This window comes from Rhinoderma darwinii, chromosome 8, assembly GCF_050947455.1.
Source record: "Rhinoderma darwinii isolate aRhiDar2 chromosome 8, aRhiDar2.hap1, whole genome shotgun sequence".
NCBI classification, from domain to species: domain Eukaryota; kingdom Metazoa; phylum Chordata; class Amphibia; order Anura; family Rhinodermatidae; genus Rhinoderma; species Rhinoderma darwinii.
Window position 1 is genome coordinate 108,381,686 of NC_134694.1, and position 20,883 is coordinate 108,402,568.

The following is a 20,883-nucleotide window of genomic DNA, read 5'->3' on the forward strand; positions in this document are numbered from 1 at the left end:
GGAGCTATTGTAGTATATCATGCAAGCAATCCAACGATCGCTGGTTCAAGTCTCCTAGGGGGACTAATAAGAAAACAAAAAACAGTTAAAGGTTTTTTTTAGGTTTAAAAAAAAAAAGTATTAAGGCCTGATTCAGACGAACGTGGCGTTTTTGCGCACGCAAAACACGCAGCGTTTTGCCTGCGCAAAAGCCACTTACCTGCTCCATGAGGCAGCATCATATGATGCGTGGCTGCGTGTTTTCGCGCAGCCGCCATTATTATGACACGCCATTTTGATGTTTGTAAACAGAAAAGCACGTGGTGCTTTTCTGTTTACATTCATCCTTTTGACAGCTGTTGCGCGAAACAGGCAGTTCGCACGGAAGTGCTTCCGTGCAACCTGCGTGGTTTTCACGCACCCATTGACTTCAATGGGTGCGTGATGCGCGAAATACGATGAGATATTGAACGTGTCGCACTTTTTACGCAGCGGACAAACGCTGCGCAAAAAGAACGGACTGTCTGTACTGCCCCATAGACTTCTATTGGTCCATGCGTGCTGCATGAAAACCACGCGGCCTGCACGGACGCAATTCACGTTTGTGTGAATCCGCCCTAAAAATTAAAAAAACCTTTTTTATTTTCCCCCTAAAGTAATGTTAAACAAACCTCACAGGTAATATAACTGGTATCGCCATGTCCGAACTATCACATTATAGCGTTATTTAACCCGCTCTGTAATCGCAGTAAAAATAAAAAATTATAAAATACACAAATTGCTGTTTTTTGGTCACGTTAGCGCTTCAAAAAAAATGTAATAAAAAGTGATCAAACAGTTGCATATACCCCAAAATGGTATAGGTGAAAACTACAGCTCGCCTCGCAAAAATTAAGCCCTCACATCGCTAAATTGATGCAAAAATAAAAAAGTTATGGCTCTCAGAACATGGCGACACATAGCAAGTCTGGTCCTCATAGGCTTCCATACATGGCAGTTGTCTGGCCTCCGGATGCCATCATAAGTATCAGCAACCCCCACAATTGCATGGGGGCTGCTGATGTGCTACAAATCGCAATCGAGCGCAGCATTTAAGGGGTTAATTGGCGATGAGCCGCTGATCGGCAACAGTGAAATGTCAGCTGTCGTGGACAGAGACCGTGTGCATCGGGAACGACACAGTGACTTCCTGCCACTCTCAGGAAGCCTATTGGGAGGCTGGTCCTGATCGGCTACAGTACATGGCAGACACGGAGTCTAAGGGTATGTTCACACGATGAGAGGCATTTACGTGTGAAAAGACAGACTGTTAACAGCTGCCCCGTTTCACACGTAAATGCTCCTCCTCGCATTTTGCGAGCCGTCTGAGACGCTCGTAAATCTTGAGCTGTGCTTCATTGAGTTCAATGAAGAACAGCTCAAATTACGTGGCAAAGTCCCCTGCACTTCTTTGCCGAGGCAGTCCATTTACGCGTCGTCGTTTGACAGCTGTCAAATGACGACGCGTAAATAACAGGTCGTCTGCACAGTACGTCGGCAAACCCATTCAAATGAATGAGCAGATGTTTGCCGACGTATTGTAGCCCTATTTTCAGGCGTAAAACGAGGCATAATACGCCTCGTTTACGCCTGAAAATAGGTCGTGTGAACCCAGCCTTATACTTGGCCTCCGGTCGCCATGCTAGCCATCTGCAAACCTCACGATTTCATTGAGGTCTGCCGATGTGCAAGAAAACCCTAAAATGCAGGGATTGCAATTGATCGCCGCATTTAAGGGGTTAATTGCCAAAATCAGCGGAAATGAGCCGCTGTTGCCGCGTGTCAGCTGTTGGGCACCGCGCAGTAACTATGTCCTGGTGCGCTAAGACACTGGCCACCAGGACGTACAGTTGCATCGTGGTGCGCCTAGGGATTAAATAGGCTGTCACCACATTATAAGTGCCCTCTCTCCTACATAAGGAGATCAGCGCTGTAATGTAGATAAACAGTGTTTTTTTTATTTCGAAAAACGATCTATTTTCACCAAGTTATGAGCAGTTTTAGCTTTATGTTAATGACTTTCTTAATGCCCAACTGGGCGTTTCTACTTTTGACCAAGGGGGCGTTGTGGAGAGAAGTGCATGACGCTGACCAATCAGCATTATAGCATAGTATTGGCGCTAACAGACTACAACATTGTGTGCAGAATACCTTTCATTACAATTGGGTTGGGACACTATTCGTGCACCTATTACGTCTGGTGCGGTCTGAACCACTACGTACCTATTCCAAACTTATGTTAAGCTGAGAAAAATAATAAATATGAAATAATTATTCCTAAATATATATCAAATTCTCTGCCATCAGAACAGAGGTTTTCCGCCTCAGTATTACAGGACACAGGTTTTACTTTTATTTCAGAGAGGTCTGAGGCCTCACGCACACGGCCGGCCGCAATTTCATCCCATAAAATAGGAAAAGTAGGACATGCTCCATAATTCCCGGCACAGACACCTATCCGTATTTTATTTTTTTTACGGTCGTGTGCATGGGGCCTGAATCTGGTGAGATTTTCCTCTTCTGTGAGGAACCAACTGAGATATGGGGAAGGTGGAGAGCCGGCTCTCTGCAACATGCAAGCGGAGGAGTGTGCTTAGACCTTCTCAGGATCCACGGCGAGAATCAGTTTGCCTGTTTCGTTGATTTGCTGGTCCATAGGATACAAAGCGATAATAGATCCTAAGCTCATAAATTCCCTAATCTCGAACGTGTTGAATTTCCAAATGCCTTGAAATTATTTCCTCACCCCCAGCAAGGATTCTGAACCCTACTTCATACAGATTACCATTTATCAGCCATGTAATAAGGGGTTTTCCAGACGCTAAAAATTGAGGATAAGCCATCAATGGCCGATGGGTCAGGGTCTGACTTTCAGGACCCCCGCCAATCAGTCTTAAATGGGCCACATCACTTGTATGAGCGCTGCTTCCCCTTCATTTCTTCTTGCTCACTGCGTCTTCGACACGGATTCAGCAGCCATTGCAGCCTTCTATTCACTTCAATGGGAGAAAAGGATGCAATACCTGTGAATCACCACTAAACGCACATAGGGAGCAAGAAATGAAGGGGAAGCAGCGAAAGCCAGACCCTGACCCATCAGCTATTGATGGCCTATCCTGAGGATAGACCATCAATTTTTAGGGGCTGGGAAAACCCCTTTCACCAATGCCTGACAGGAGGAGAGCGTCTCCTTGGCAGCACAGGCCCTTTCCTTCTCGCGAGAGCGTCTCCTTGGCAGCACAGGCCCTTTCCTTCTCGCGAGAGCGTCTCCTTGGCGGCACAGGCCCTTTCCTTCTCGCGAGAGCGTCTCCTCGGCGGCACAGGCTCTTTCCTTCTCGCGAGAGCGTCTCCTCGGCGGCACAGGCTCTTTCCTTCTCGCGAGAGCGTCTCCTCGGCGGCACAGGCTCTTTCCTTCTCGCGAGAGCGTCTCCTCGGCGGCACAGGCTCTTTCCTTCTCGCGAGAGCTTCTCCTCGGCGGCACAGGCTCTTTCCTTCTCGCGAGAGCGTCTCCTCGGCGGCACAGACTCTTTCCTTCTCGCGAGAGCACATAGCAGAAACCGCTCACTATCTCACACCCCCCTGCCCTTTACATGTCCAGGAACGGACAGTACCGGGGCAGATTTAAAATATTGTTACACAGGACTGGGCTGGTCTACAGCATTCTACTGTTCCACTGTGAAGAGATGGGGCCTATTACACTGAAGATATGTGAGCAGAATTTCTGAAACCTTAGGGAAAAAAAACAAAAACACCGCTACATGATTTCCTATTCTACAAATAAAACGAAAATAAAAAAAAAGCAGGGAAGGACACATTCATGGCGGAGATTTATTACTCAGAATTCACACAGTTACCAATGAAAGCATCAGGCTTTATTAAACATGGGACGGACTCGCAGACGCTCATTCAGTGATGCAACACAAGTATCCCCAAACAAATTTATTAACATGTGCTAAATACGGGCACACAACCATACATAAAAAAAAATTATATTAGAAACTGAAAATAAAAACTAGCTCAAGGAGCCCAACTTGTACTAAACATTAGCGGCGGGGAGGGAGTGAGCCATTCGTCCTGGATGTTACGATGCATGCTGGGCAGTGGAGAAGCACAGCTTCAAGGTGTATGGGTATGGGCCATCTGAAAGAAATAAAGTCGCTATGAATAATCAGAATGCATTAAAACTAACAGACACCCCAAAAAAAAAAAACAATTAAGCATTAAACCCCATGACGAATTAACCCTTTTGCAACCTACGGTGCGTAATTTGGTGCTGGAAATCTGCATATAAGCACCGGTAATTCCGTACGTAAAATACGCTTTTTAGGTGTATTTTTTACATTTTGATGAGAAAATAGATTCAGTATCATGCTACGGATTTTTTTTTTAAATAAAATGTCTCCGATGCAATGCACAGGTGGAAATGCAATATAAATTGACATGTTGCAGATGGGGGGGGGGGGGGGGGGAGGGAAAAAAAGAAAAAAACACAGCAAAATTTACGTGTGGATAAATTCTGCAACGTGAATAGATTGCTTTAACCCCTTAGTGACCAGCCTATTTTACGCCTTAATGACCAAGCTATTTTTTTATGTTTTTCCATCGTCTCATTCAAAGAGCTATAACTTATTAGTCCCACTAGGGGACTACACTATGCGATCTGATCGCTTTTTATAATACACTGCAACACTTATACAACACTGTATAAAACTGACAGGCATCTGTTAGGCCATGCCTCTGCCATGGCCTAACAAGCATCAACTACAGGCAGACCTAGGGGACTTTATTTGGCCCCCAGCTGCCATAGAAGACAATGGCACCCTGCGATCACATCGCGGGGTGCAGGTGGTGTAAAAGACCGGGAGCCCCCTGCCTCTAAAATCACTCAGATGCGGCGCTCGCTATTGAGTGCCACATCTGGGGGTTAAGAAGGCGGGATCAATACGGATATCGATCCCGGCCGCTCGAGCAGAACTGCTCCCAGCCCTTGAGCTACATCAGGTAGCTGAGAGCAGGGAGATTTACCTGCTCCCGCCAGTGCTTATTCCGTTGCAACGCCCTAAAAAAGCTACTGCATCGGAATAAAGCCCGTTCTTGGCTGCCGTACAAACACCTACGGCCGGTCACTAACAGGTTAAATCTGATTTACTTTGCTGGGACTGTATCAGGCCACGGGTTTGCTGCAGGATAATATACACGTAATGCGCATCGTGTGCATTTGGACTTTAGTGCATTTTTTGCAGCACAAATTTGGATTCTAACATGGTGTAAAACAGAACCAATATCTGATAATTGTATGTTTTATTTCAATGTAGATGGTCACCTCGTGGGCAGAGCCCTCTCTCGTGTACCCGTCTGTCACTCCGTAATCTCATGTTTATATGAACTTGTTTTTATCATTTATTCAGGTTACATATTTAAGCCCCCCTGTATTTCTTATGTGCACTGCTGCGAAAGTTTGGTGCTTGATATTCAATGCGGATGAAAATAGATGGAACAAAACAAAAAAAAAAAACAAACACATTTTTCTTCTTAAGGCTATGTTCACACAGGGTATTTTGCCGAGTTTTTTGACGCGGAAACCGCGTCGCAAAACTCGGCAGAAACGGCCCGAGAACGCCTCCCATTGATTTCAATGGGAGGCGTCGGCGTCTTTTTCCCGAGAGCAGTAAAACTGCCTCGCGGTAAAAAGCAGCAACATGCCCTATCTTCGGGCACTTCCGTCTCTGACCTCCCATTGACTTTAATGGGAGGCAGGAGAAAGCGTATTTCTCACTGTTTTATGCCCGCGGGCGCGGGCGAAAAACGGCGCGATAATTGGCTAGAAAATCGGCGTGCAGGGAGAGGAATATCTGCCTCAAAGTTCCAAACTGAATTTTGAGGCAGATATTCCTTCCCCAAAATACTCCGTGTGAACATAGCCTAACCCTTCAGTAATTGTGACACAAAAATAATGCTCTCACCCTCCAGTGTCCAATATACATAGTCGCTATACCACCCAAAACTACTGCACTGGGGTCTATAAATGAGTAGAAGTTTTCTGGAGGTGTTCGGAGCAGCGCTGGGACGACGGGTCAGTGACAAATTTTGGTCGATTTTAGGTAACGCCCATGTAGTATGTGCCCACGTCCTAGCATGAAGTATCGGCTCCACTTGTATAGGTGGACGAGGCAGGTTTTTATCATATACACAAACAAATAAGCATTCCATTAAGAACGAGTACTCACTAGGATTCTTCATCTGGTAATGATTCAGGAGACTGAGCGTTTCAAGGGCATCGCTCTTTGACTCCCACTCTAGTAACCCCGAGGAGCTGCGTTCACCTAGAGAAACAATTACACAATGAAACCTCAGCAGCAAATACTGAAGACTTCACTGACCCACTAAAAGTAGAATGATTTCATTACAGGTAGAAAAAGTTTGTCTTCAAGGATATACATACATTTCCAGACTACAGTCTGAAACGGATTCCCTCTACCGTCTAAGCCAGAGGCATGAACTAGTAGCTCTGGCGGACAGGCCATACATGTATTTGTAGGGGAAAAATAGCGGCTAGCAACATCCCAACCCCCCACCCTACATTGCTGGAGGTCTAGGGAACCGGAAATGCAACAGTTCTCAATTCATAGAGGTTGTCTGTGGTAAAACCATCCCTTTAAATGGGATGGTTTAGAGAAACATGGCAGCTTTCTTCCAGGAAGAGCACTACCACCTCCACAGGTTGTGTCTGGTATTGCAGCTCAGCCCCATGAAAGTGAATAGGGCTGAGCTGCAACACTAGACAACCTGTAGACGAGTGCGGTGCTAATGGAAGAAAGCGGCCATGCTTTTTCTAATCCTGGACAACCCGATTAAAGGTTTGTTTTTTTAAACACAGCATTTAGCTGTAGTCTACCACATATTATTTAGGCATTTACGGAATTTACCTATTCAAATACAACACTTACTTTTTCCAGAAAACACTTTGACAGACGCTGGTTTCTTCCCACCCAGCTCTTCACAGATCTAGAGAAGTAGATGAAAAATAAACCTCATTATGTCTTGTTGCTTATAGAGCACCAACATATTCTGCAGCCCTGTATAGAGATGGTCATGGTTCACATCAATCTCTGTCCTCAATGGGGCACACAAACCAATGTCCTCTACTTACGACACATACTAGGGTCAATTTCACAGGAAGCCAATTGCACTTGTAGGCCCCATGTACAATACCGTAGATTTCATCCGCAATTACGGACCCATTCATTTTTATGGCTGACAGACACCTCCCCCTATATTTACAGGAAGGTGCCCGGGCTGTAGAAAGCTTCTGTTAAAAAAAAAAAAAAAATAGGACATATCCTATTTTACGGACCGTGCTCCCACAAATTAGAACGGGATCACGGCCTGTAAATGCAGACGACTGTCCGAGGCCAGACGCAGACCAAAATTACAGCTACGGCCAAAAACTTCAATAATGTCACTCTAGGGCACATTTGAGCCCAAGATCCTAGTAGGGGGATCACCACCCTGTTGCCCCTACATTGTGCCTAGGGAAAGGGAGGGAGAGGAAAAAACCCTCAAAAGAACAAACCATGGACTCTTTACTAGAACGAGTAATACAACAGAACAGGTTAATAAACCAGACCCATTTTGGATTCTCACCTCTAGGAAATTCTGTTCAGTTACTTCCGGCGGGGCATTGAAGAAATGAAGCACATTGCTTGGCTGCTGGATCCGGTTCTTTGCGGCTTGCTCAGGTGAAGTGAAGCGATTGTTTCTGGAACCACTGAACACCTTGAAGCTGCATGAACCATCTTCCAGGCCGTACGACTGACCGGGCACAATAGACTGTTGCTTTGATACACTGGAAATATAAGTCGTCTAGTTAGTGAATCAAGTTTAATTTATTCTTGGTATTTTTCTCTGCCGCAAAAGTAATAAATGCTCTTACCAGACACTGAGCTTTTGTCCAAACATGAAGTTGTTGTTCAGATGAGTCAGGGCTCTGTCTACAGCATACCCATCAGCCATTTCTACCATAGCGGCCCCAGGCTTGCTCTTCATGAACTTCACCTAATAAATAGTCAAGGTTGGAGATTACTGCAGGCCTATACATTGTGCACTTTAGGCATTCTGAAAACTTGGCAGTTAATAAGTTACCTTCTCTACATTTCCATATAAACAGAAGACGTTGAACACTCGATCACAATTCATCTTGATTGGGTCAAGTCCATATACCATGAGTACAGGACTGTCTGCGTGGGGACCATATTCTGGGGGTGGTGGTGGAGGATGTCCATACTGCGGTCCATAGCGATTCGGTCCTCTGCGAGGTGCCCCAACAGGAGGAGGGCCCATCCTGCGGCCTTCGTAATGTGGGGGTGGAGGGCCGTAACCCTCGTCATGATAGGGACCATGGTATCCACCATGTGGGCCTCCACCTGTGGTACAAATACATTAGGAACAGTCTACAGAATGTCTGTCTACATCTTGCATTGCTTGGTATGTGCAGTGAACAATTTACACCAAACAATGATCATCACTTCATGTGCCGGTGGTGGGTTCATAAAAGTCATCTTACCATACTCTGCGGGGTGGTCTCCCAGTAATGGTGGGTTTCGCTGGCGTTTGTTAGGGTTTCCTGCGGAATCCCCTGTAAATGGGACCATAAAGATCAAATCAGACTCATTTCGACTCATCATGAACCCCCACCAACTAATCAAAATTGGGGTAACCATACTGCTACCTGCCCTGATTAAAAAGAACTGTGTATCAAGGCTTTGAATAAGAAAATAAAAAATTAAAAAGTTATACTACTAAGTACCCACTAAGGTTAACCTGTGCTATAATGGCATATAGGACTAACATCCCTTAACACCTCCCAAACCCAAACCAAGGACCACTCCTGCATTTCCGCCACAAAATGACCTTGATACACAGATCCACCCCTCCTCAAAAAAAAATAAAAAAAATCAACCACCAACCCTTACGAGAACAAGACATTTCATTTGGGAAGATTGAGAAAAGACTTACTTACAGACGTGTCCCAGTGACAACAACATATCTGTATTTCTCTTACCATTGGATACCTCATGTGTGCGTAAGCAGAGCTCTGAAAGGTGCCGCCCCGCCATACACACGTTGCGACCCTGCATCACATGGTTTCAGTCATGAGTTACATCGAAGGTCAAACACAAGTCAACAATTGGCATTCTGTAAAAAGGTTGACAAGTTGCTAAAATGTTTCTTCATGTTCTGTGTGCTCCATGTGCGTGTTTCTCTTGTGATGCTGCTAGCTGGTGTCTGCCCCCCGTCACACGTCCCGTATCTTGAAGAGGTGTAAGGTTGTGTTCGGCTCTTCTGGACTTGGTTGGTGAGGAGGAACTGTCTGTGGTGGGGAATGGAGGTTCGCATGGTGCTAATGTTGTTGCATGTCCCGACTCTGCCTGCCGTGGCATGTGCAGACCCACTTCTGTGCCCGTTACGTGACTGTGTTCGTGGTGAATACACTGCTATTGCATGTGACGATCAGTTTCACTGTACTTGTAAAATGTCTGCTGTAATGTGGAGAACGTTCTCTGTATTGGTCATGCCTGCAGCGTGTTGGAAGCATCACTGTACTTGTTACATGCCTGTTGAAGCCCCAGTTTCAGCGACTTTCTCTTGGTTCACCGTGTGATGTTCTCCGTGTGTGACCTCTGCAGAAGGCCTGGTATTTTTGCGATCAGTGTCTCCATGCGTTCTCTCTACACTGTGTGTTTATAAAAACAATGTGCAGACGAGGGCCTGTCAGTCCTGGACCCCAAGAGGGAGCCGGGGTAGCCTTCCCATTAGTGGGACGCCCCAGAAAACCAATACGGTCACCTCAAGGGTCAGTTAGAGATAAACGCCTTCATCTCAGGCAGCACTGAGCTGGCCCCTGCACATGGATTCTACTATGTACCTTGGAAAAGAAATGTGTTAGGTTTGGACATGTAATGCCATTGCTTGCTCTAAGGAGAAACGGTCAGGAGCCAAACAACTCAAAAATAGGCAGGGTGCATGTAAAATTTGGAAATGAATAAAATTTAAGAGACACTAAACTAACTTGCACTTCTATCCAGACCTTACACTGAGCAAATAAAGCTGCAGGTTAGGGAAAAAAAAAAAAAAAAAGGGACCAAGTTTCTTGGTAGCCAAGAGCCAAAGCAATGGCATTAGAGTGTGACGTGCCAGTTTGGTGCATTTGATTAAACTAATGAATAGAGAATGTATACATAAAACACGCAAAGGGAAATTTTTACCTTGTCCGCTCAGTGTTGGGTTAGTATAGTCCCAAGTGTCCTGGTCATTTTTGAAGACATTCAGTCTTGTAGGCTTTGAGAAACAGAGAAGAAAAATAAACCACAATGTGGAACCCCACACCAGACATTATCTTAACCTCATCTTAACAGCAGATTCTTACCTTAGCATACTCGATCTTTAGAGTGCAACATCCAGAGTATATGTCTGCTCCATTCAGAGAGGCCTTGGCACGTTGGGCACTTTGCACGGAGTCAAATGTGCAAAGGGTTAAGGAAAAATATTGCAAAAGAAGCATTTTGCACTTAAATGTCCTTCGTGGGAAAACCTTTTTAACTGCATGACATATCCACAGTATATGTCAGATAGATGCGGGTCTCACACCTCTCTCTAGACCGGGGTCCCCTAACCCCGTTCTAGCTTTTTGTGCTCACGCCGACTTCCGGCCACTTCCTGGTTACATGGTCGGGAGTTACGCTGTCTCATTAGGAAGTGAATGGCAGGTACGGAAGCAGCGTAGCATGCGAGCTACACTGTTTCCGTAACTACTATTAAGTTCTATGGGAGTTACGGAAAGATGGATGCCACCAACAGTATGGACCTATTACACAAAACTTCCAACATGAAGGAATACTATTAGTGGTCTTTAAGACCCATACACCAAAGCCACTTAAAAAAATAAAAAATAAAAATATATAAAAAAAAAAAGGATATTCCACCATAGCCTGGACACCATTTTTCCTGAAGATGACAATCCGCTGGACAGGTCCACATGGATTACAGATGGTATATAACACGTCCTAAAAAATAAAATGTGGCATGTTACATAGTTAGTACGGCTGAAAAAAAGACACATGTCCATCAAGTTCAACCAAGGGATGGGAAAAGGGATGGGGAAAAACCTCTACACATGGGAGCTAATATTTTTTTTGTTCTAGGAAATTATCTAACCCTTTTTTAAAGCCATCTACTGTCCCTGCTGTGATGGCTCCTGCGATAGACAACTCCATAAATTCACAGTTCAGAAGGCTTGCCGCCTCCGCAGGTTGAACCTTTTTTTCTCCAGATGGAGGGAGTGCCCCCTTGTTTTTTTGAGGGGGTTTTACATGGAACAGGATTTCACCATCAGTGAAATGTTGGAACTGACCTTTCATTTTAGACAAATGTTTTATATAATTATTTACATACATTGTAATAAATAGCCCTGAATTCCTCCAGCCATAATAAAAATAAGAGGGATCAAGCAATGAACCCCCAACTAATCGGTGGGACCTAGTCAGCTCTTCATGGCTGCACTCAGCTAATGAAGGACCAAGTAACAACTCTAGCCGATCTTCAGAGCGGAGTGCAGCAAGAGCTCCAAAAGAAAAACGGTGCAGAGCAGAGATAGGCAAGGATTACACCGTTTTGGGTGCAGTGTTGAGCCAAAACCAGAAGTGGATCTGAAAACTAGTAATGGTATAAAAGAAAGACTGATGCATCTCAGTTCTTGCGTGTCCATTCCTTTGTTTCACTCAAAATACTTAGCCAAAAATGAATCAAAACAGCGTGCGACCCTGGCTTTACACAGCATCTTTGTTTCAGCAATCAGTGGGGGTGTAACTGTAGACATGCCCCATGATCAATGTGGGAAGCCCGAATCAGGACAGGGCATAGAATAGAAGAATGCACAAGTCCAGTAAATAACAATGCACCCGTCTGGTGGGACTCAAACCAGACCTGAATTCAGCACCAAATCTTAAAATGAACGGCAGATTATCCAATATAATATTCTGATTAAGTGACTACAGTCCCTGCCTAGACCCTTCCACCCTTTCTTTTCTCGATTTCTTCTGACGCTTTATTTTGGCTCCTCATGGAGAAACCATTTATGTACTTGGCGGTGTCAATGAATTACTGCCCATACAGGACAAGTTACAGAACTCCTGCATTATTAGTGCAATCTCTATTAGTAAGGCACAAAGCAGCAGCTACATGTAAGTGGCACAATGTGTCAGAGATATGTACGTACTGTGGTGATTGAATAGATGGGGTTCAGGATGGTGAAGAGCAATACATTGTTGACACCTCTTGAATCATCTCCAGTGTCAACAGGGCGTGAGATCTTCTGACTAGTGGAGTAGTTGACAAAGCCCGGGTGACCAGCAACATAGATCTGGTTGTCGGCAGCATAGTTTACAGCATTACAGGCTCCCAGAATGTCCTCAAACTCAACCAGCGCTTGTCTCTTTTTAGGCATCACAACTACATAGCTGCAGAGAGAAGAAACCATACAAATTATTATTAACCAAACCAATGACAGAAACCAGAACAACAATGAAACGCCTAGGCTGCAATGGGGAGGGCAAAACCCGGCTCTAAGCCAGTCCTGCTCACCATATTACAGTGCATAAAAGATCCAGTTTAATACAGTTGTGTTTTTGTGTGAATTCAGCAGAATATAAAATTGTGGCAGACTCCGTTATGTGCCGCGAAGGTGGGAGATATTCTTCCCTAGAAGCATTGCAGCGAAGAATACCTCCATACTACGACATCCAACAGAGCAGAACAATTTTTATTTTATGCAGGATCGACAAAATAAATTGGACTAAGGCTACATGCACACATTGCTTAATTTGGTGCAGAAAAGCTGCATTAAAACTGCAGCCAATGCCGCACCTAATAGTACGGTTTTTACATTTCAATGCGGAAATAGGTGCCGTTTAACTGTGGATTTTGTTGCTATTTTTTTTTACTTGTCAGATACAATTTGAAGTGGAATAGCAAGATAAATTGACATGTGGCGAATTTTAAAACACGAACCGCAGGTCAATTTAAAGAGGCTCTGTCACCACAGTATAAGTGCCCTGTCTCCTACATAATGAGATCAGCGCTATAATGTAGGTGACAGTAATGGTTTTTATTTAAAAAAAACCGATCTATTTTCACCACTTTATTAGCATTTTAGATTTATGCTAATGAGTTGCATAATCCCCAAGTGGGCGTATTTTTACTTTAGACCAAGTGGGCGTTGTACAGAGGAGTGTATGACGCTGACCAATCAGTGACCAATCAGCCTCATGCACTCCTCTCGATTCATTTACTCAGCGCATAGGGATCCTGCTAGATCCTTATGTGCTGTCTTATACGAACACATTAACAATACTGAAGTGTTTAGACAGTGAATAGACATTCCACGGGATGTCTAATCACAATCTCGGCACTTCGTTACTCTGTCTGTGGTAGTTACAGCAGAGCAAAGCGTAATCTCGTTGTAACCTGTCATCTACTGCGTAATCTCGTGAGATTACGCGTCCTCTGCTGTAACTACCACAGAAGAAATATCACATATCCGCGTGTAAATCCGCACGTAATACACATCGTGTGCATTTGGCCTAAGTGTGGTCAGAAAGAAGCCATGTCCAAAGCAAAAAAAAAAAAAAAGGAGAAAAAAAATGGGGGGGGGGGGGGGTAGTGCCTTGCATATCCTACTTACCTGATGGTACCAAACTCCTGAAGTGCCTCTGCAAGATCAGCTTCCACCACTCCATCAATGAGCCCCCTCACGTGGACCACCGGAGAAGCCGGGGTCTTGTGAGGGTCTTCGTATCCTTCCTTATGAGAGGGAAAAAAACAAAAACAGGCGTTAGGAACCACATGGCTGCGACATACCAGAAATAAGGCAATACTGGTGCTGGTTACAGAACATATGCGGCTGTAACAGAAACTTCCCATGGGAAGCACATCACATGTCATTACCACTCCTAGGCTGGCGTGTCTATATAGCAAGAATATTATAGGGGTTGTCCACGACCGGACAACTGATAACCTATCCACAGGATAAGTCACGGTCATCAGTATATGATTGGTGCGGGTTCTGGGTGTCAGCCACTGCATAGCGGCCGTTCTGCTCCTATATACTGTGGATAGGTCATCAGTTGTCCGGTTGTGGATGTATGCCTCAGGCTGATCACTTGTTTTCACTAAATGACAACATCAATGGAATTTTTAATTTCCTCTCACAACTTCTGAAATACACGTGCAGGCGCCATGTATCGTATTATATACAGCTTACACAGAAGCGGGAACAGGAAGATCAGAGGCGGCCGTGGAAACCACAAGTGACACACTCCATACGTGACTGTCCATGTTCCATACATCTATTTCTAGCCCAAAACTGCGGAGTTCCCTCACGTTCCTCTTATGTGATTCTAGCAATAAAAACACGGACTCTACGTGGACTGTACACGTGGCTGCGTCAATGAATCCTAAGAGGATTGGTGGAAACAATGTGATCTGACGTTAATGGCTGGATATATTACGTGGCTGTGTTTCGCTTTTTGCCTTCTCGTCCATATAAAACAAAATATGAACGGTTTTTAACCCCTTGCCGCCATTTTACATTTTCCTCATCTTCCCAAAGCCACTTTGTTTTTCCTTCGATACAGACACGAGGGTTTATATGAGGGACGAATTGTAGTTTCTAAAAGGTACAATTTAAAGTACCATAAAATTTACCGGGAAAATAAACTAGCCAGTTTTTGGGGTTTCGTTTCTTCTGCCCAGTGAACGATAACAAAGACATGTTAACTTTATTCTGCGGATTGATACGATTAGAGCAAATCGCAAATCAGTTTTTATTTAATGGTTTAAAGGGGGTTTCCAGCCAGTAGGAATTGATGGCCTACCCTCAGGATAGGCATTCAACAGCTAATGGATTGGGGTCCAACTCCCGGGACCCTCGCCAATCAGCTGTTTTGGAGGGGGTGCAGCGCTGCCGCTTCCCCTACGTTTTTATCTCTCACTGAATGGTCAACATCGATTTAGCAGCAATTCAGAGGTAGTGCAGACTTCTCCTATCCAATTCAATGGGAGAAAAGCCTGAAATACCTGTGAATCGCCACTAAATCCGTGTCAACGACTCCGTAAGCATGAAGAAATAAAGGCTGAAGCAGCGGTCGTACCCCCTTCAAAAACAGCTGATCAGCAGGGGTCCCAGGAGTTGGAACCCGACCCATCAATTCTTACTGGCTGGAAAACCCCTTTAATACTGGTTTGATTTAAAAAAAAAAAAAAAAGAATATATTTTTTTCCGCCAATGGAGTAGCGCAAGAACTTGTTTATCGCCGGGCGAGCTGTAGTTTCGCTGGTACCATTTTTGGGTACATACGACTGATCACTTTCTTTGGGAGGTAATGTGACCACATAAAAAAACAAAACAGCAATTTATTTTTTATTTTTAACGTCGTACACCGCGCGTGATAAATGTTCTATTGTAATAATTCAGACTTCTATGGACGCATCGATACCAACAGCATTCTATTTTTTTAATGGGAAACAGCTTCTCTCTTTTTTTTTTTACTTTGAATTTTGTATTTTTGGTACATTTAATATTTAAACTTAACTTTGAATTTATTTTTTAGTCCCCAGAGGGGATTTGAACAAGCCATCGTTTGATTTAGGGATTTCACGATGCATCAAAACTTCGATACTGTTTCAATACCCTTAAACGGTTCAATACCGCGATTTCATGTATTTCGATACTAAGCTGTGCGGCCGCACAGCTTAGTAATACATGAATGGATGAGAGCATGGGGGCGTATTGTAGTGCGCCTGCCATGTTCTTTCTTCAGTGCCGCCGCTCATTAGTGCAGCGCCGGCCGCATCACCTCATGCTGACCGCGCGCGCACTTATTGACAGGAGCGGGGCAATGGCTGTATTACACAGCCGCAGCCCCACTCTAAGGCCCCATGCACACGACCGTGTTCGGTCCGTGATATACGGTCCGCATGTCGGCTGCATGTCCCGGACCGAACACAGTGCAGGGAGTCGGGCTCCTAGCATCACACTTATCTATGACGATAGGGGTCACTGCCTGTCCGCGGAACTACTGTCCCGTGTGTGACAGTAGTTACGTGGATAGGCAGTGACACCTAGCGTCATAGATAAGTATGATGCTAGGAGCCCGGCTCCCTGTACTTTGTACGGTCCGGGACAAGCGGCCGACATGCGGACCGTATATCACGGACCGAACACGGTCGTGTGCATGAGGCCTTACGGTAGAAATCACAGAAACCTCTCATCTCCGCCGTTATTCCCCTGAATGATGTGATCACAGCTGACTGCAGCATTCAGGGGGAAACGAGAAGGAGGATGCCCTCTGGATTGCATCACAGGGAATTCCCCGTGAGGCGATCGAGGGACATACCATATATGGGCAGACAGCCCAGGGTCCATTGAAGGACCCCAGAGCTGTCTGACCATATTTCCTGTTGCGGCATATTGAGATATACAACTAACAACTGCCTGTGTACTATTGTATATAGATATATGCCTGTGTACTATCCGTATATAGATATATGCCTGTGTACTATCCGTATATAGATATATGTCAGTACATTAAAGTTTAAACAAAAAAAACACACATTACAATAAACATTAAAAAAAAGGCTCAATAAACACATTCGGTATTGTTGCGACTGTAATAACACCTTTATAGTGTAATTTATGTTTACGCTGTTATAAAATATAAATCTGCTTTCTTTCACTTATTAATGTGAGGCACGAGGTGCGATGAATTTTGAACCTCCCTGTGCCTCATTAATAGTAATTAACCCCATCATGTAGCTCACACATTAACCCAATGTTGTCCATTCTGACTGAGGAACATGATGGAATTACTATTAATGTGAGGCACATGGAGGTTCAAAATTCATCACACCGCGCGCCTCACACCAGAAAACTGAACTTTTTTATTATTATTAACGTTCGCAAAAGTATAATTTTGGTATCAAGCATCGCAGTACTGCACAAAGTATCGTTATTGAAGTCCAAATTCTGGTATCGTGACATGCCTAGTTTGATCTCTGGTAAATACTGACGTATTGCAGCGTATTGTAATTTTTACCGGCTCCTATTAAGCCCTGCGTCTTGAAGATGGCAGAACCCGGGGCCTTCACTGAGCCTCCAGGCTGCCATGGCAACCATCGTTACTACAAGATCAGATCGCGAGGGGGAAGGGGCTCACTCTAATGGCTGCGGTCTCCTAATAAAGCATTTAAGGAGGGGTCATATATATATATAGAACTTGGCATCAGAAAACCTGAGATTACCTGCAGGAGTATAAGATTATGCAGGGCTGCCCCTGCACTTGTAGGCAGATATTACCATTCTTATACATATACATCAACCAGGTGTCGGGAAACTACAACTCCCGTCGGCCACATAGGTGATAAGTTTAGGTGCATGTCTCAGCCTCCAGCCAATTGAGGAAAGGATCAGGAGATTTTATGCCGGACAAGTTGAAGTTTATTAGACACTATTTTCGAACGAGTCAACGTCTAATAAAGTCGGGTTCCCACGGGTCGGATACGCTGAGTAATAACTGCGGTGCATCCGACCTGGTCCCTGCAGCATCTTCCATCCAGAAATAATAGGATTTCAAACAAGATTTCCTCAGCGGGAAGCAGCGCTGATTTTTTTTTTTAAAAAAAAGCCGTTAATACTTACCCCCTCCCCTGCACATAGCTCCGCCTCCCTGGAGGAGGTTGCAGGCTATGTGATTGGCTGCAGCTGTCACATGGGATGCAACGTCATCCCAGGGGGCCGGACAGCAGGAAGGAGGGAGTTCTGGGTAAGGCCTCATGCACACGACCATGCCCGTAATTACGGGCACGGCTGGCCACGGGCAGCCGGCCGTTTTTACGGGCCATGCTCCCATTATAAAGTATAGTAGCCCGGCCCGTAAAATAAAAAAAATTTACGCACAATTCAGTTATGGAAATTCCACAGCGTTTACGCTACGTGGGAACCCGGCCTAAGAGCAGCTCTGAATGACTGGGCCAGCCGTGTATTTCATGATTGGTCATTCATTTCCATGTAATACTACTTTGCTCCTGCAGGGAGCGCAGCAGGGGGAAATGTATGGCCATGCCCTAGTGATACCTGCGACTTCACGAGACTGCCCCTTTAAGAGCGTACTATTGATCCGTATATTAACTCCGTACGTCTTGGAGTCTATAGGACAATACATCACAACCTGAAGCTGCTGTAATCATTAAAAGGGTTGTGACACAAAACACATGTACCCCCCCCCCCCTATTTACAGGAAAGGGGATGCGTGTAAATCGCAGGGACCTCATAAATGAGAACGGGGGAGCGAAAGTCCAACAGAATGGGACTTCCGGAAGCTCCATAGAAATGAATGGAGCGCCAGCCACACCATTCATTTCTATGGAGCTTCCGGGCACAGACCCCAGAACCCCCATGCTGCACTTCGAGGGACTTTCGGACCCCCATTCTCTTTATCGCTAAGGTCCCATCGGTCGGACCCCCTGCAATCACACACGTATCTCCTATGGATACATGCGTTGTGGCAAAACCGTTTTAAGGGCCTGTTCACATCTGTTCCGTCCAACCTTTCCGTCTGGGGAACAGAAACCATAGCTTCCGTTTGCATTACCGTTGAGAGAGATATATATTTTCGCCCTATGGTATATAGTTGGAGCAGGCGGGTCTGATTGTCTCCGTTACTTCCTTAGGAATGACTGGATTGAGCGCGCACGTGAGCATACACCCATCTATTCATTCTCCACCTGGATGGGGTGACGGCCTTCACCAGGGGGGACAGTGTGAGTGATCGACATAAGACATTTATGCCAGAAATATATATTTAAAAAAGGTGTAATACCACTTTAAGAGCATTAACTTTGTATCATCTGTTAATTTTGTAACAATAGAACAGCCCCTGAAATCATCACACAATAGAGTGCGAATACCAAGTAAAACCGAGCACTCTACCTGCACCTTCTAACTAGAATGCCGCCTCTGTATATATGGAGTACTGTAGTCACTGCTACTTCTACTTTTGCCGCCAGGATCAGCGGTGAAAAGTTCCGTACAAGGGACTGGGCCAATCACAATGGCAGGATACCACGCTGCAAGTCGTAACTTGACCAAAACCGCACGAAATGTCTTCACTCTTACCGCAGTCGCCGCCACGTTGTCGTCGGTTCCGTCCGTTTTCTGCCTCTTAGGGGCACGGCCACCCTCGTTCCCGTAATAAGCTGACCTTCCTCCCACCGCTGCAGCTGCCGCCATCTTCAGAGATCCGCCGGGACTGAGAGCTCCGTAACATGGCGCCGGGGCTAAACCTGAACCGCCCCGCCCGCTTACTGCTACATGATTGGTCTACAGAAACGCCACTTCCACAGCTTCTCCATTCATTGGTTGCAATACGACGCCAATCAAGTAGTCTCGCAGCCTATTGGATACAATGAGGGGGGAGGGAATTTAACGACTGCTTTCCCCATTGGTCATAGAACTCGTCAATAAGGTCTTTTGTCCTGTTTTTCTAGTGTTCTTATTGGCTGTTGTCAGTGAGGCGACAAGAATGATCAGAGAAGATGAGCCGCCATCTTGTGCGCGCTCAGCTATTGTGTAATGGCGCCTCATTCATTAGGAAGATGTTCAAAATTGTTCCGTTTCTCTGTGCTCGTATTTGTGACTGGTGTTTAATAAAAGCTCAGTGTGAATAGTCTTGCTGGCTCGTGTACATTGCTTATAAAACTCGCGTCCCTTACATAGCCTGAATGAGGAAAGCAATTCATGAATGAATTATAACATTTAGGTCAAATATAAGTAGAAAACAGAAAAAACACAACGTTATTGAGGGCCAAGGAGTAGAAAGAATTATAGGCCTCATGCACACATAGCATTTTTCCTAACACCGTAACAAATGTCATGAGACGTGCCCACAGCTTTGCAGTACAGAGCCTTGTGCCCACGACCGTTTTGCGCTGGCCGGTTCCTGTCTGTGATCTGTGGAAAGATAGGACGCTCCTTTGGCATATGATGCGTGTATAGAAGTCTATGGATGCGTTTAACGTACATGTCAGGAGCATTTCTCGCCGTATACTGCAGTGGTGTTACCAAAGCCTTAGGCCATGTTCACACAACAGAATTTTCACATAGATTACGTTCATAAATTGACCTGCAGTGAAAATTTTTAATCCGTATCATGTCAATTTATGCCGCGTTTTCGTTGGTTTTCTGTTGCGGGTTTTCCCTATTGAATTCAATAAGGCTGTAAAACCTGCAACAAATAGCCAAGTGATGCGACTTTTAAGGCGGAATTGCTGTGATTCTGCCGCAAAAATTGTAAATCAGAATAAAAAAAATCTTATACTTACAACCCGGGCGTTTGCGATGCTTTCTTCTGTTGTTCTTCTTCTAGACCAGCCTTCTGGGATAACAAGTTGCCAATCACAGGATGCGGAGTCATCCCGGGAGAACGGACTGCACGCAGTGTATCCAACTTGAGGGAACACGGCCTTCGATGTCTTCCACGCGACAGTTGTGCCACTCGGGCCATTTTTGACAGCATCTGAGTGGCACCCGATCGTCTACACGGACCCATTCACTTTAGCGGGTGAATCGGGTCTGTGAAAAATGGTCCGAGTCTCCGATCCGAGGAAAGATAGAACATGTTCGATCTTTCCTCGGACCACTGACGGGACTCGGACGGCGCACACGTCGTGTGCATGAGACGTAAGAATGGGAAAATCAAGCTGAGCGTCTTCGAACAAAGAATGGTCATCGGTCCTAGACTAGCCACGGCGAGG

General features: G+C 45.2%; 1 protein-coding gene across 1 annotated transcript; it reads right to left on the reverse strand.

The window, feature by feature from the left end:
* Positions 1–3,832: 3,832 nt before the first annotated feature.
* Positions 3,833–19,373, reverse strand: HNRNPL (heterogeneous nuclear ribonucleoprotein L). The gene is made up of 13 exons (XM_075836270.1): positions 19,247–19,373; positions 13,757–13,875; positions 12,293–12,533; positions 10,994–11,081; positions 10,445–10,539; positions 10,284–10,356; positions 8,582–8,653; positions 8,161–8,441; positions 7,952–8,073; positions 7,663–7,864; positions 6,966–7,023; positions 6,246–6,341; positions 3,833–4,158 (listed from the first exon to the last, which is right to left on the reverse strand). Exons 1-13 carry the CDS (start codon positions 19,358–19,360, stop codon positions 4,100–4,102), a joined length of 1,620 nt encoding a protein of 539 aa, XP_075692385.1. The 5' UTR covers positions 19,361–19,373; the 3' UTR covers positions 3,833–4,099.
* Between the last annotated feature and the right edge of the window lie 1,510 nt (positions 19,374–20,883).

Bases quoted from the DNA above. Each gene is read 5' to 3' on its own strand.
- HNRNPL (XM_075836270.1), bottom strand. From the start codon at position 19,360: ATGGCGGCAGCTGCAGCGGTGGGAGGAAGGTCAGCTTATTACGGGAAC. The intron at 8,074-8,160 runs GTAACTTATTAA...ACTATTTATTAG, and splicing joins TATATGGAAATGTAGAGAAG to GTGAAGTTCATGAAGAGCAA. The intron at 4,159-6,245 runs GTGAGTACTCGT...TATTTCTTTCAG, and splicing joins TTACCAGATGAAGAATCCTA to ATGGCCCATACCCATACACC.